Raw genomic sequence first — 15,753 nt, 5'->3', positions numbered from 1 at the left:
GGTGAAAGGCAGAAGTGCGGGTGGGAGAAAGGCAGAGGCGGGAGGGCGGACGAAAAGCGTTGAAGGAGGGGAGGGGAGGTGAGGTCGGAGGGGTGGTGGAGGGTGGTGAGGGGAGGTGAAGGGGGGCGGAGGGGAGGTGAGGATGGGTGGTGGGGGATGGTGAGGGGAGGTGAAGGGGGGGCGGAGGGGAGGTGAAGGGGGGGCGGAGGGGAGGTGAAGGGAGAGAGGTGAAGGGGGGGTGACGGGAGGTGGAGGGGGTTGCCGGGAGGTGAAGGGAGGGGGGGGGTGACAGGAGGTGAAGGGAGGGGGGGTGACAGGAGGCGAAGGGGGGGGTGGTGACAGGAGGCGAAGGGAGGAAGGGAAGGGGGAGGTGGAGGAGAGGAAGGGGGAAGAGGGAGGTGGGGGAGGAGGGGAAGGGGGGAGGTGGGGGAAAGGGTGAAGGGGGGGAGGGGTGAAGGGGGTAAAGGTGGGGGAGGGGAAAAGGGGGGAAAGGTGGGGGAGGAGGGAAAGGGGGAAAGAGGGGTGGAGGGGGGAAAGAGGGGTGGAGGGGGGAAGAGGGGAGAGGGGGGATGGGGAAAGGTGGATGTGGAGGAGGGGAAGTGAGGAGGGTAAGGGGGGAGGTGAGGAGAGTAAGGGGGGAGGTGAGGAGGGGAAGGGGGGAGGTGGAGGAGGGGAAGGGGGGGGCGGAGGTGGAGGAGGGGGGAGGTGGAGGGGGGAGATGGAGGAGGGGAAGGGGGGAGATGGAGGAGGGGAAGTGGTGGGAAGAGGGGGGAGGTGGTGGGAAGGGGGGAAGAGGGGGGAGGTGGTGGGAAGGGGGGAAGAGGGGGGAGGTGGTGGGAAGGGGGGAGAGGTGGTGGGGAGGGGGGAGGAGGTGGGAAGGGGGGGGAGGAGGGGGGAGGAGGTGGGAAGGGGGGGGAGGAGGGGGGAGGTGGGAAGGGGGGGAGGAGGGGGGAGGTGGGAAGGGGGGGAGGTGGTGGGAAGGGGGGGGAGGTGGGAAGGGGGGGGAGGTGGTGGGAAGGGGGGAAGGGGGGGAAGGGGGGGGAGGTGGGAAGGGGGGGGGCGGTGGAAAGGGGGGGGAGGTGGTGGGAAGAGGGGGGAGGTGGTGGGAAGGTGGGAAGGGGGGGAGGTGGTGGGAGGTTGTAAGGGGGAGTGAAGGGGGGTGGAGGGGAGGTGAAGGGGGGGTGGAGGGGAGGTGAAGGGGGGGGGTGGAGGGGAGGTGAAGGGGGGGGTGGAGGGGAGGTGAAGGGGGGGTGAAGTGGAGGGGAGGTGATGTGGAAGGGAGGGGAAGTGTAGTGAGGGGTGGGTGAGGGGAGGTGGAGGGGACGTGAAGGGGGGGCGGAGGGGAGGTGAAGGGAGGTGAAGGGGAGAGGTGAAGGGAGGTGGAGGGGGTTGCCGGGAGGTGAAGGGAGGGGGGGGGGTGACAGGAGGTGAAGGGAGGGGGGGTGACAGGAGGCGAAGGGGGGGGGGGGTGACAGGAGGTGAAGGGAGGAAGGGAAGGGGGAGGTGGAGGAGAGGAAGGGGGAAGAGGGAGGTGGGGGAGGAGGGGAAGGGGGGAGGAGGGGGAAAGGGTGAAGGGGGGGAGGTAAGGGTGAAGGGGTGAAGGGGGAAAGGGGGTAAAGGTGGGGGAGGGGAAAAGGGGGGAAAGATGGGGGAGGAGGGAAAGGGGGGAAAGAGGGGGGAAGGGGGGAAGGGGGGAAAGAGGGGAGAGGGGGGATGGGGAAAGGGGGAGGTGGAGGAGGGGAAGTGAGGAGGGTAAGGGGGGAGGTGAGGAGGGTAAGGCGGGAGGTGAGGAGGTGAAGGGGGGAGGTGGAGGAGGGGAAGGGGGGAGATGGAGGAGGGGAAGGGGGGAGATGGAGGAGGGGAAGTGGTGGGAAGAGGGGGGAGGTGGTGGGAAGGGGGAAGAGGGGGGTGGTGGTGGGAAGGGGGGAAGAGGGGGGAGGTGGTGGGGGAGGGGGGGAGGTGGGGGAGGTGGGGGAGGGGTGGTGGGGGAAGGGGGGAGGAGGGGGGGTGAAGGGGGGGTGGAGGGGAGGTTAAGGGGGGGGTGGAGGGGAGGGGATGTGGAAGGGAGGGGAAGTGTAGTGAGGGGTGGGTGAGGGGAGGTGGAGGGGGGTGGAGGGGAGGTGGAGGGGGGTGGAGGGGATGTGGAAGGGAGGGGAAGTGTAGTGAGGGGTGGGTGAGGGGAGGTGAAGGCCGCTCACTCACCCGTCCGGCAGCTCCCACGTGGATCTGAGGCGGGAGGCAGCGTGTTGTGGCCGCTCCCCCGCTGACTGTAGCGGCGCCGGGGGGGGGGGGGTGGAGGGGAAGTGAGTGAGGGGAGGTGATCACTCCGCTCCCCCGCTGAGTGTAGCGGCGCCGGGGGGGGGTGGAGGGGAAGTGAGTGAGGGGAAGTGAGTGAGGGGAGGTGATCACTCCGCTCCCCCGCTGAGTGTAGCGGCGCCGGGGGGGGGTGGAGGGGAAATGAGTGAGGGGAGGTGATCACTCCGCTCCCCCGCTGAGTGTAGCGGCGCCGGGGGGGCGGGTGGAGGGGAAGTGAGTGAGGGGAGGTGATCACTCCGCTCCCCCGCTGAGTGTAGCGGCGCCGGGGGGGGTGGAGGGGAAGTGAGTGAGGGGAAGTGAGTGAGGGGAGGTGATCACTCCGCTCCCCCGCTGAGTGTAGCGGCGCCGGGTGGGGGGGTGGAGGGGAAGTGAGTGGGGGGAGGTGAAGGGGGGTGAGGGGACGTGAAGACCGCTCACTCACCCGTCCGGCAGCTCCCTCACCCGTCCGGCAGCTCCCTCACCGTCCGGCAGCTCCCACGTGGAGGGGGGGGGTGAAAGCGCGGGAAACAGGAAGAGGCGGAGCCTCCGGGACCGGTGGGGAAGAGAGCAGGAGATGTGCTGCTAACACTGTGAGCCCCGCTAATGTATGTAACACCTTGTGTGTGTGTGTGTGTGTGTGTGTGTGTATAGTGATGTGTGTGTGTGTGTGTGTGTGTGTGTGTGTGTGTGTGTGTGTGTGTGTGTGTGTATATGTGTGGATGTGTGTGTTTAGTGATGTGTGTGTATAGTGATGTGTGTGTGTGTGTGTATACTGATGTGTGTGTGTGTGTGTGTATAGGTGTGTGTGTGTGTGTGTGTGTGTGTGTCACTCCGCCTCAGGCCAATGAGAGGTGTGGGGGGCGGGCCAAGGGGGTGGTGTGAGTGTGTGAGGCCAATGAGAGGTGTGCAGGGGCGGGCGGCCCAAGGGACCAATGAGATTGCCGCTAGGGACACCGGACATCCAGGCAGGCAAACATACAGTGCTTTCACTAATATAGTATAAGATGGGCGTATGATGTCATAGCCGGATGCCTAAGCACCCACTTTTATTTCATTATCTCCTTCCTGATTTTAGTGCATAAGGAATATTTCGATCACATAGCAGGCAATATGAAAAATTGGTAACAGATGAACATTTTGCATTTGTCATTAGTCAAAAGTGGTCCTCTGCCATTGAAATATAGTACTTATGTTCACAGGGACATTGTGTTAAAGATATTACTTTTATTTTCACATGGTAGCCACTTTACTTGAAAACTAGCAGAAGAACAGACATAAGTCTAGGGGAAGATGGATTGTCAGCTCCATAAACTTTACAGTCTTGGCTGCATTGCCTTCAAAGTTATCTTAACGCTGCATTAATTAACCCCTTCATTCATTCACTATATGGACATTTTAATACTGTTTAATCTTGTATTTCCACCAACTCGCACAAACAAAGCAGTGAGACCTACTTTTTGATTGCGAAACCAGAAAGTCTTGGTATTGGACCGATAGGAGTTGCTTTGAAATAATACTTGTTATTCCACAAGAGTTGTGGAGATTATAATCTTTTTTAATAAAGCAGAATATACCTTATATATAGTCTTGGAACCTGACGTACGATCAGAAGACCGAACCTTTGGGTTCTTTTAAACTCATGTACGACAACCTGTACATTTTGTCATCGCTTAACACAGGTTTCCATTGTATAACCACCTTAAAATATCAGCCACCCTTACACGGCTATTTCAAGGAAAGGGGGTGGAATAAACTAAGGAGTTACCCACCTGTCATACAATAAACTTCAGATATGTCAGCAGATATTCCCTGTGACGCTGGGAAGAGGCGGTTTATGTGCAGTGTGTGGCCCCTCACTTTGACAGCGAAGACGAGGCCACGCCCCCCAGCGGCTCAGCCAATGAGGGCAAACCTGCCGGGTGATGTCATGGCCACGCCCCCCACCACGTCTTTCCACCTGCAGCTCTGCACAGTCCGGGGATCACAGCTGCACGCGCTGTCAGCCTGGCAGGCGCACGTGCAGCACCAACACAGGTGCCGCAGCCTAAGGCTGCGTCTACGCTGCTGCTGAGCGCGTTTAGCGCGCTCACTTCAGTTAAAATCAATCTGTACGGCCATGCTCACGCGGTTCGTGCGTGCTCGTGAGCGTGCACGTATGCTCTCCTAAGCTAGGTGCTTGAGGTGACAGAGCAAATTGATTTTCGAGCGCACTGAAGGGTCACATGACCCTTCAGCAACCAATCAGCGCCAGTCAATGCACACAGCACACAGACACACAAACACACACACAGAAATAGCCCCGATCCAGCCAATTACACGCCCCCGGCCACACACCCCCCGCTCGCGCTTGCAAAATGATGCAGGACAGCCTGCACTCATGCTTGGAGAGTTGGTGACGTCACGGCTCTCAAGCATGAGCGCGCTCAGCGGCAGCTCGGCCGCAGCCTAAGCGGTACAGCAGGAAAGCCGACCAAACTGGGAGTAAAAGACAACACTCAACACGACACTGAATTTCTGCAGTTGGGAGACACATTACGACTGTAAGTAGGCGTAGTAGGGATTGGTATCCGGGTCACATTTGCTAGTTGGAAGCATCTGACTCACACAGGTTGGTACGTGTGACTCCCAGTTGGAACATAACCCAGGGGTGCTCAACTCCAGTCTTCAAGACCCCCCAAAAGTCAGGATTTAAGGCCATCGCTGCTTCAGTACAGGTGGCTCAATCAGTGACTCGTCAAAGACTGAGCCCCCTGTGAGGAATAGATCCAAGTAGGATAAAAATATTCCCCACTTCTTTGCACACAATGCTAGGAAGAATAATGTAGGACAACAGTGGCCCATCAGATAGTTTCTCTGTAAGTCTAGTGACCAATAGGATCAAGATATCTTAAAAAATAATAAACATAATGCAACATTAAAAAATGATGTAAAATTCCCCGTAGTGGAGTGTATAGTAGATGAACATCTGGGGTAAGTATAGTCTATCAATTATAGTATAAATAAATAAAGGATAGTCTATCAATTATAGTATAAACTATAGTATATATAGTATAATAATAGGACAAACTGGGCCAAAATCCACTCGTTCCCCCCCCAAAGTTACTCGCCTCCTCCCCACGACACTCACCTGTTGCGGGGTCCTGACGGCGTCTCCCAGCCATCTGCTGTCTTGTCGCCCTTAAAATCATGTTTTTCTCCTGCAGCACTATTCAAAATGGCCGCATGGTGTTATACAGTATGACACCATGGCGGCCATTTTGAAATAGTGCTGCAGGAGAAAAACACGATTTTAAAAGATCAAGACGGAGAAGACCGGGAGACGCCGGGGGACACCGCCGCAGGTAAGCAGTTGACAGCGGCCACCATGCAGTCGCCCCGGGCCACGCAATCTACTTAGATATTCAATATATAATATATATTATATATATATATATATGTATATGTGTGTTAAGTCCAAAATAAGTAGTAGGACTAAATAGCTATGGTGTCCCGCTATGCGTAGATTTTCATCTACTATACACTCCACTACGGGGAATTTTGCATAATTTTTACATTTTGCATTATGTGCAGTTATATTTTTTTGAGGTAATAAAATGTGTATTATTTTTGGTTTTAAGATATCTTGATGCTATTGGTCCCTAGACTGACTTACAGAGAAATTATCTGATGGACCACTGTTATCCGATATAATTTTTCCTAGCATTGAGTGCAATTAAGTGGGGAATCTTCTGATCCTACTTGGATCCAGTCTATTGTGTCATTATCTATCTCCTTGCACCTGCTGTACAAAAACGACAAGGACTTTATCTAAGGTGAGCGGTCTGGTCAATCTGTTTCCACCTGTGATGAAGCTGGACTGATTGAACCACCTGTGCAGAAGCAGGGATATCTTGAAAACCTGACCTGTAGGGGGGTGGCCCCGGGTGGGGGTCTTGAGGACTGGAGATGACAACCCCTGACAACCACTAAATCTGACTTAATCATTGTATTTGCTACACATCTCAAACAGCCGTCCGCGGCGCTGATCTTTAAGAGATATTTTCTTGCCCTTCCCACCGCCATGTTTATTTTTACAAGCACATGCTGCATTCATTAGATATAAGCGTTTTAAATATGAAGTGTCTGGGAGGTTAAAATGGAGCTTCCCCCGCGCAGAGCCCAGTGGTTACCATGGTAACCTCTGGCACTAAAGATTAGGAAAGTCCTGATTTGTAACCATAAGCAGGACACATTCAGGAGGTAAGATACTAACATTATAGGAGTGAAACTCATACAGGCTTCTGCGTGGGTTGTTGGTTTAAGGCTACAAGACATACCATGCCTCATCTTTGATGACCACCATGGAAGGTCACAGGTCTTAGCCTGATGCTCTTTGTCTTCTCTCTAGCATTGGCGGATCTATTCCTATCGTGTTCTCCTATTTCTCCGAGTTTCTGGCCCAGGAAAAGAGGGGTGAGCACCTGAGCTGGCTCTGCATGTTCTGGATGATTGGAGGGATCTATGCCTCTGCCATGGCTTGGGCGATCATTCCTCACTACGGTAAGAGATCAAAACGACTTGCAGCGGTACTCTAGGATGCACCAGCCACACGTCTACAACTGTGTGTTCATTAAAGTGGGAATCCAAGCGGGCAATTTTGTTTGTGAATGTTTTCATGTTTAACATAGGATGGAAGCAGGGGGGTCTCCGGAGCTGAACCCCATTAATTTCAGCTCCGGGAACAGCCTGCTTGTGGAGAGACTTACCTACGTAGGGGGTGCCGGTAGCCACTCTGCGTGGCAAGCAGGGCTCCGGTAATGGCCGCTTTTCAAAGCTCCCGGGGCCAATAGGAAGCCGTGACATCACCGGTGTGGCTTCCTATAGGCCCACGTGACACAGGAACCTTAAGCTTGCAGGAGATACCGGCGCCCCCTTTGGAAGTAATTATCTCCGGAAGCAGGGGGCCCCAGGAGCTGAAATCACCCACTTGGATTGCTCCTTTAAGAGCTGGAGGAGTAGGGAAGCAGTAATGTCACCTTTGAAGTGGGTAAATCTGGTTCCAATCCCAGCGTCAGCAATTTGTGATTTTGGGCAAGTTACTTCCACTCCTTGTGTCTCAGGGGCACCTACATTAGATCTGACTCTCTTCAGGGCTGGGACTCATTGTGCCTGCAAAATTATATGTAAATTGTCAGTGCCTAATAATAATAATATTTATTTTCAATATAAAAATCCATGGCTTACACACTTAATGAAATGTTAAAAAAGCTACACACTTTTTTTCTTTTAATGTTATTTGCATTGTATATTCTGCAGGTTGAAGCATCCATGATTACTTAAGCCTGTGGTTCTCCACTCCAGTCCTCAAACCCCCCAACTGTTCAGCTTTTAAGGATATCCCAGCTTCAGCACAGGTCAAAGACTGAGCCACCTGTGCCGAAGCAGGGATATCCCTAAAAACTGACCTGTTTGTCTTGAGGACTGGAGTTGAGAACCACAACGAACTTAAGCTCACAACAAGAGATAATATATTAGTATTCATGTGTGAATAACGGAACTATTAAATGAATCCGACGGTTCTAGATTTCGGAGCCATGCATCACCACTTCTCAGGCACAGGCTTGAAGAGAGATCATTTTGCCCACAGACACGAGCTATTTTAGACAATGCTGGAAACCCATCGATTAAACAAAATGTCCTTCTTAGTTTGCCATACACAGTTTGTAACCAAATGGGAATGGACATGGATTCCTTTTTGGCCAGCTTACGAGATTTGAAGCCAAGGATGAACAGTGACTCTTCTCAGTAGGGTGTATTGTTCTAAGTGACGCTGCATCCATTTGCATCAATTGCACCTTCCGTGTTGTCCCCCTTGCAGGATGGAGTTTCCAGATGGGCTCGGCTTACCAGTTCCATAGCTGGCGGGTGTTTGTCCTGGTGTGTGCTTTCCCCTCTGTTTTTGCCATTGGGGCTCTAACCACTATGCCCGAGAGTCCTCGTTTCTTCTTAGAGGTAAGAGAACGTTGGGATGACCACGAGCAGAACACAAAGCGCTCACTGTCATTCTAAGCTCTTAGCAACCTCATCTCACAAGGTTTGCTGGGCTCCCATGCAATAAAAGAGTGGCTTAAAGCTGGAGACCAAGCAATATCCTACATGTGTGTTTTTTTTAATACATCAGTTTTGTACTATGAGAAAATACTTTTTATTAAACAACTCAGAAATATTTTTTTTATGTATTATAATGTAAAAAGCATTTTTTGTTTCTATAGCAACCATTTACAAAGTCACATCCCCTTCCTCTTCTGATACAGGCTCTGGCACACCTCTTTTTGAGCCCTGCCCACTCTCTAGCAGTGCACCAATTGTATCTAGTGACTGCCTGGTCACATGATCTTCCCCACAGAACTTTGCATCTTTGGTCCTCTTCTACTGCACTGATTTACTGAACCTCTTCTACTGCCATTTAGTGAACCCCACGAGCAGAATCTTCATCAATCAGCAAAGTAGCTAATTACTTATCATTGTGTGGATTGTATTGATGCACATATTAAAGGAGAAAAAAATAAATAAAAATAAAACGGCAGCTTAGACTGCTGCTTTAAGGTGCACCAATGCTACTACAATTCCTCAATGCATGGGACATGTAACCCAGGGGTTGTCAACTCCAGCCCTCAAGACCTTCCCAACAGGTTTTCAGGATATCCCTGCTTCAGCACAGGTGGCTCAATCAGTGGCTCTGTCGAAGCTGGGACTGATTGAGCCGCCTGTGTTGAAACAGAGATATCCGGAAAACCTTTCCTGGGTGGGGGGGGTGGGGGTGTCTTGACGCCTGGAGTTAAGGACCCCTGATGCAACCAATAATATATATATTTTAAAAAAAGAAGATGATTGTGCCCAAGCATAGCCAATAATCGTTGTGATTGTGTATATACATCCTACCTCAGTAAGCAGTTCAGAAACAAGCGCAACTCTTCCTTTAAATCAGAGGAGATGCTTCATTCTTAGTCTTGGGTTTGTGTGCTCATACTTACAGCATGCATACTTTTACCCAGAACCACCTGTGTCAGTGTTGTTGATAATTCAGCCAGCTGGAACAAACACCGTGCAGCATGCAGGCAAGTAGCGTACTGTATTTTCATGTCCCCTGTATTCTTCCAGAATGGAAAACACGACGAAGCCTGGATGGTCTTGAAACAAGTTCACGACACCAACATGAGGGCCAAAGGCCACCCGGAGAGAGTCTTTTCCGTAAGTGAGCCATTCAAGCCTCCCCATTGGTAGATGGCAGCGTAGTATGAAGGCAGGCCCACTTTAACATGCAACGGCTGTGCCTCCTCTTCTCTCGCCTGTCAAAACCTCACATGGTTCATAAGTAAAGCAATTAAATAGAGTTAGAGTTCTTGCAACTGATAAAGCCGTGCGGAAATAAGGCAGATAGCTCTCGGCGCATCAGAGCAGCATAGGAGATTACAGTGGGATTATGTTAAATATGCCGCCTGTACGCAGGATAAGTGAACGCGTCCCAATGCTAATTCCGTGTCTTCAATTAAACCGCTTTGTTGCTCCATTAGGCAAACGGCAAACAGTCACCCAGTGGTTAACCTTTGTTTGATGGGGGAGCCCAGCTGGCGTTACATTGAATGCTTCTACAGCAGAGAAGGGGTTAATGGAAAAAGAGCACCAATGAACATTACAGTCAATCTCCTGTTCTTCTTCCTCATGCAGGTGACCCAGATAAAGACTATAAAGCAGGAGGATGAACTTATTGAAATTCAGTCAGATACAGGAACCTGGTATCGGCGCTGGATGATCCGAATTCTGAACATCTTTCAACAGGTAGGACAGAATGAGTGGAACAGGGGCGGCCAACTCCAGTCCACAAGGAGCACCAACAGGTCAGGTTTTCAGGATATGCCTGCTTCAGCACAGGTGGCTCAATCAGGGGCTGTCAAAGACTGGGCGAAGGATTAGGGCAGGGGCGGCCAACGCCAGTGCTCAAGGGCCACCAACAGATCAGGTTTTCAGGATATCCCTGCTTCAGCACAGGCGCCTCAGTCAAAGACTGAGCCACTGATTGAGCCACCTGTGCTGAAGCAGGGATATCCTGAAAACTTGACCTGTTGGTGGCCCTTGAGGACTGGAGTTGGCCGCCCCTGCCCTAATCCTTCAGCCAACTGGGCTACTTAAACAAATGAGCAAGAGAGGGAGGTAAAGTATGACCCGATTGTTTGCAGCAATCAGGCACATGATGTAGAACCAGTGATCAATGTGTCTATAGCTGCATTTGGGTTCGGGCTCTGTGCTAACCAAAAACGCAAGGTGCCCTTCCATGTCTCCGCTTGCAGGTCTGGAGTAACTTCATCCAGTGCTTCGCCCCGGAGTATCGACGCGTCACGCTGATGATGATGGCGGTTTGGTTTACCATGTCCTTCAGGTGAGCCGTGGATTGCCGCAGGGGGCGGGCGGTGGTACTCTGCTTCGTGGCAGGAAAGTAGCCGAGACATGTAGACAAAAGTACTCTGGATTCAGAAGGTTTGCTTCACCGTTGTAACGAGAAAACCTGCTCGGGAAGTAGACTTCATTTTGTGCAAAAGAAGGGGAAGTTTACATTTGGAAATAAGAGGGTTATGGTACTTATTACCACTAAGTACCGGCTGACTTCGTCTGCGGCAGAGCACCGCTGTGAAATAGCTTTGCCATAGTAACCACTGCATGGCCGTCTGGCTTCATACAGTATGAGACGCAGCTTGAGATGGATTTTGCAATTGTTTGTTTTTTTTAGGGCTGTCTGCCTCCAAGGTGCCTTTATCCCTCCTCTCAGCCCAAACACATTTCATCTTTCATTAAGGAGGACGGCCACCGCCAGGCACGGCAGCCCAGTGTCTGTCCGCGTGAAGGCTGCGCCACTGCAGGCTTCCTGCTTTGCCTCACCTGCCAAGCTCACAGTTCTCTCGGATGTCCTGTGGTGGCCGGGTAACCGGGGATCAGTGACAAGCAGACACGGTTTGCCTGTAATTCACTGTCGCTTATTTTGTCCGCAGACTGAAACACATAATACTGCGTGGGAAATGCTGTCCCTTAAGGCGGCAATCCAAGCGCTTATTAGTTTTTTTTACACAGGATTGAAGCAGGGGGTCTCAGGAGCTGAACCCCATTAATCTCAGCTCCGGGGGACTCCCTGCTTTCGGAGGTACTAACCTCCGTAGGGGCGTCGGTAGCTGGGTTCACATTGTGGCCACTTTTCAAAGCTCCCGAGCCCTGTGGGCCAATAGGAAGCTGTGACGTCATCCAGTGCGGCTTCCTATTGTCCCGTGTGAAAAGCAGAGAGATACCAGCACCCCCTACGGAGGTATCTCTGAAAGCAGGGGGTCCCCGGAGCTGAAATTAATGGGGTAAAGGTCTGGAGATCCCGTGCTTCAATCCTGGGTAAAAAAACAAAAAAACGCTTGGATTGCCTCTAAGGCAAAGTAATAAAATACAAGGAAAGACCTGCTCCACTCAGGTGGCTAACCAAACACAGTAATGTCCCTCACTACCAGCACTGGCCAGCTAAACTGGTTCCCAGTCAACACCCAAAACTGTATAGTAATTACCCAGGGTATCTAACACCATAAGCATAGTCCTTTCCAATGGTAGTATCACTTTCTCTCAGGACTGCATGCTGACAGCCTTCTCTCAGCCCTCAGTGTGAGACCCTGGCTGTATTCTTGGGTTGTCTATTAAAGCCTGCAGCTCAGGCAAACTGATTACACCTGGAGTTTGTTGTCAGCAGAAGGTAACCCCATGCTAGGAACAGCACACGCTTCAATCTTCTGCTGACATAGACAGAGTGGACTGTCACACTATATAATGATTGCACTTCTGCACACAATTGATGTTGTTCCGGCCAATCACTCATAATTTGCCAGAATGTTATATATATATATATATATATATATATATATATATATATATATTATATATATATATACACACATACACACTAACACACACACACTATTGTAATACTCCTTTTTATTTAGAAACCAAAACACCGCTGATTTATTTTATTTTTAAAGATTCATTTCGGAAATTTTATCAATTCTGTTTATATATCATACATATTCCTAAAATAAAAATTCAAAGAGCATTGCCCAAATTCTTTATCCATTTAGCTTGTACCATGCAGATGACATACCTCATTGTGAAATTATCCAGGGGTTTACTTTTCTGGATGAATAATACATGGAGCTGAACCCTTCTCCATCACAGGGAAAGTCAGTTTTGCAACCTAATGAACAGTTTCTCGGTGCCCGACTTGCTGGAGGACACGTGTAGTTGGACTCCATCATTAATATACGAGGCCAACAAAGAAGCATATTCCCTGTGAGCATCGCGACCCCGTATGTCCTAGGACAAGACATGGTTTTCTGGTTTCTCGTTCAGCTCGTATAGTGATGGGGTGGGAAGGCTATGTTAACATTGACTTCGTACCTGGAGAGTACAACTGAATGAACTCAAAGTACAGAAGAAAATATACTAGTGAGCATGAGTGTTAGGGCTATGAATAGGAGGATTAAGATGCACCAGAATCTGCGCCCGTCTTCTGAATTTTGCATGGGTCTTACTAATCCAAAGATGCTGTCCTATCAGGATCTCCCAGATGGAGAAGGGCTAAGCCTGGGGGAGATGCTATGTTAAGCTTCGTCCTCACTCGTTCCAAAGATTGATGAATACAGAAAGAAACAAATTCTGATTTCCAAAAAGCTGAACGGTCATTACTACTGGGAGTTACAGATGAAAACTCACTGGTAATACTGCTGTGCTGTAGTAACAAAGCCAGCAGCTCACATGGTTAAACAACCCTTCCAGTGTCAACGCCTGCAGTATAAACCCTTGTTCGTTGTGACACCTGAAGAAGAAAGAGACCTTTGAGATCTCTATTCCACATGTACTAACTATACTAATGAAAACTTTCACAGAAAAAAAGACTCACAGCCGACAACATAATGTAGTTTTCTGCAGAACTAATTTAGCATCTTACACGGCTTCCCTGCTCCCAAGCACAGCCCAGTTGGATGCTAGGTTCACTTTGAGTGCAGGGGAATGTCTGTATTTTGTAATCAAGAGTGAGGCTTCCAAATTGATTCCCCCAAATAACTGTTAATTCGAGATGTCAGTGAGGTAATTAAAATGCCATATTCCCAGTTACCGTTTGGCGTTCCTCTGCTGCAGATTAGAAGCAGCAGAGATCCGTTGCTAATGAAGTTATAGTCTTGTGGTCGATGCTGAGAGCAATAAAGGGAATGGATGTTTGAGGAGTGAATAATTGTAACATTGTGTCTGCTGCGGCTACGGCTGAGACGCTGAACACTACATTCGGGAGGACAGGAGAGAATATGTCCAAAGCCGTTTAAATGGTGTTTGCCAAAGTTGACTGTAGATGTATATATAATCTGAATGCAAAATAAACACCTAGACCTGTAATATTAAGCTCGTTACAGGAATTTTGTCATGAAAGGGGTTAAGATCCTAAAATCTTTCTGCTTTACTTGTTGAAAAAGTGTTGTATTGTTTCAGCACAAACTGAGTTATTAGCAGCAGCAACAATTATATGAGGTCTCACATGACACATCTTTCTGTTCCAAACATACTGAAAAGTACAATGTCCCCTAGTGCAGGGGTGCGCAAACTTTTCTGTTTCTTCCCCTGCCGGCTCTCCCGCCCCTGCTCGTGCCGCCCCACCTGCTCTTTGGCATGGGTGGCGTGATGTTGGGTTGCCATGGCAATGCGTTGCTATTTGATGCCGTGGTATCATGGCGAGGCGTCGCCGGAGATCAGGTAAGCGAGAGTTACATAGGCCTTGCGCGCTCCCCGGCATTTAATTTAAAATGCTGTGGGGAAGAGCGCGGGGCCTCTGTAAGTGCCGCGCCCCGCACCCCAGAAAAGTGGGGACCGCGCCCCCCAGTTTGCACCCCCCAGTTTGCGCCCCCTTGCCCTAGTGGAGTATGCATATGCCTTTATTATAATAGGATTATAAGAGACACGTGCAGAGGTACAACCAGGGAGACATACACTATTTGGGGAAAGTACACCATGGCTTTTATTCAGCCGGTAGCTTTAAGCAATACAATTTAAGGAAGCACACAAATAAATAAACGTCCTATCCCTGTGTTAGGGCTAACTCACTTTCCCAGTCCCTATCTGCAGGGCTGGGAGGATAGGGCTCTTGCCAAACTATGAACCCAAAGTGTAAAGAGGGTCCTTCTGTGCTCAAGACAATTGTTCCTGTGAGTCCCTTGCTGGCAGCACAGTCCCTCCGTGCTTAAGAGATCTCTCCTGCAGTTTTCACAGGAGGCTTTGCTACCTGTCTGCTCAGCCAGGTGGGGACTAGTTAATTGTCTGTAGCTGCAATTAACCAGCTCCTTGCTGGATTCCTCAGACCAATACAGGCTTTCTATTGAAGCCCTTTTAGACAAGGATTCCGCCCGGCCACAGGGATGTATATAAATATTGCGTCGATTGGTAATTTATTATCAATTTTCTTAAAATCAAAAATCTGCCGGACCTCTCTTGCTACCAGAGAAAGGATAAATATGTTCCTTACTGGACATATGATGCAGTCTCAAGCAGAAGACATATTTGCCTTGACACAAATACCTCAGACTAAAACAGCACTAGATAAATACCAGATAAATAAATCCCATTGAAAGCTTTTTTTGGTTAAGGAACCCTATGTGAAATTTGAACCCCAACCTTCTCGAATAGCGCGTCTGGGATTAGATGAATCGTAAGGAACCCCAACCCTCTCTAATAGCGCGTCTGAGATCAGATGCATTGTAAGGAACCCCGACCCTCTCTAATAGCGCGTCTGAGATCAGATGCATTGTAAGGAACCCCGACCCTGTCTAATAGCACGTCTGAGATCAGATGCATTGTAAGGAACCCCGACCCTCTCTAATAGCACGTCTGTGATCAGATGCATTGTAAGGAACCCCGACCCTCTCTAATAGCGCGTCTGAGATCAGATGCATTGTAAGGAACCCCGACCCTCTCTAATAGCGCGTCTGAGATCATATGCATTGTAAGGAACCCCGACCCTCTCTAATAGCACGTCTGAGATCAGATGCATTGTAAGGAACCCCGACCCTCTCTAATAGCACGTCTGTGATCAAATGCATTGTAAGGAACCCCGACCCTCTCTAATAGCGCGTCTGAGATCAGATACATTGTAAGGAACCCCAACCCTCTCTAATAGCGCGTCTGAGATCAGATGCAATGTAAGGAACCCCGACCCTCTCTAATAGCGCGTCTGAGATCAGATGCATTGTAAATTCTTCTGTATTTGGTACAATTTTAAAATGACCTGAAAGGTACCGGGGAATCCTTTAGGGACGTCCGGGGAACCCACTGAGTCCTAGGAACCCCGGTTGAAAAACACTGGCATAGAGCGTTTGATAAATGATGCTTTAGATTACAGGGGTGAGCAAACTTTTT

At 50.2% G+C, this 15,753-nt stretch overlaps 1 protein-coding gene across 1 annotated transcript in view; it reads left to right on the top strand.

The window, feature by feature from the left end:
- Nucleotides 1-15,753, top strand: part of SV2A (synaptic vesicle glycoprotein 2A) — a 110,177-nt gene that overhangs the window by 79,635 nt on the left and 14,789 nt on the right. Inside the window, exons 6-10 of the mRNA XM_075607622.1 lie at nt 6,683-6,834; nt 8,153-8,286; nt 9,436-9,525; nt 10,003-10,113; nt 10,623-10,711. Of these exons, the coding sequence (XP_075463737.1) occupies nt 6,683-6,834; nt 8,153-8,286; nt 9,436-9,525; nt 10,003-10,113; nt 10,623-10,711 (576 nt within the window). The remainder of the gene's footprint in view (nt 1-6,682; nt 6,835-8,152; nt 8,287-9,435; nt 9,526-10,002; nt 10,114-10,622; nt 10,712-15,753) is intronic.

This window comes from Ascaphus truei, chromosome 7 (assembly GCF_040206685.1).
Source record: "Ascaphus truei isolate aAscTru1 chromosome 7, aAscTru1.hap1, whole genome shotgun sequence".
Classification (NCBI taxonomy): Eukaryota; Metazoa; Chordata; class Amphibia; order Anura; family Ascaphidae; genus Ascaphus; species Ascaphus truei.
This window is presented reverse-complemented; position numbering and strand designations above follow the sequence as displayed.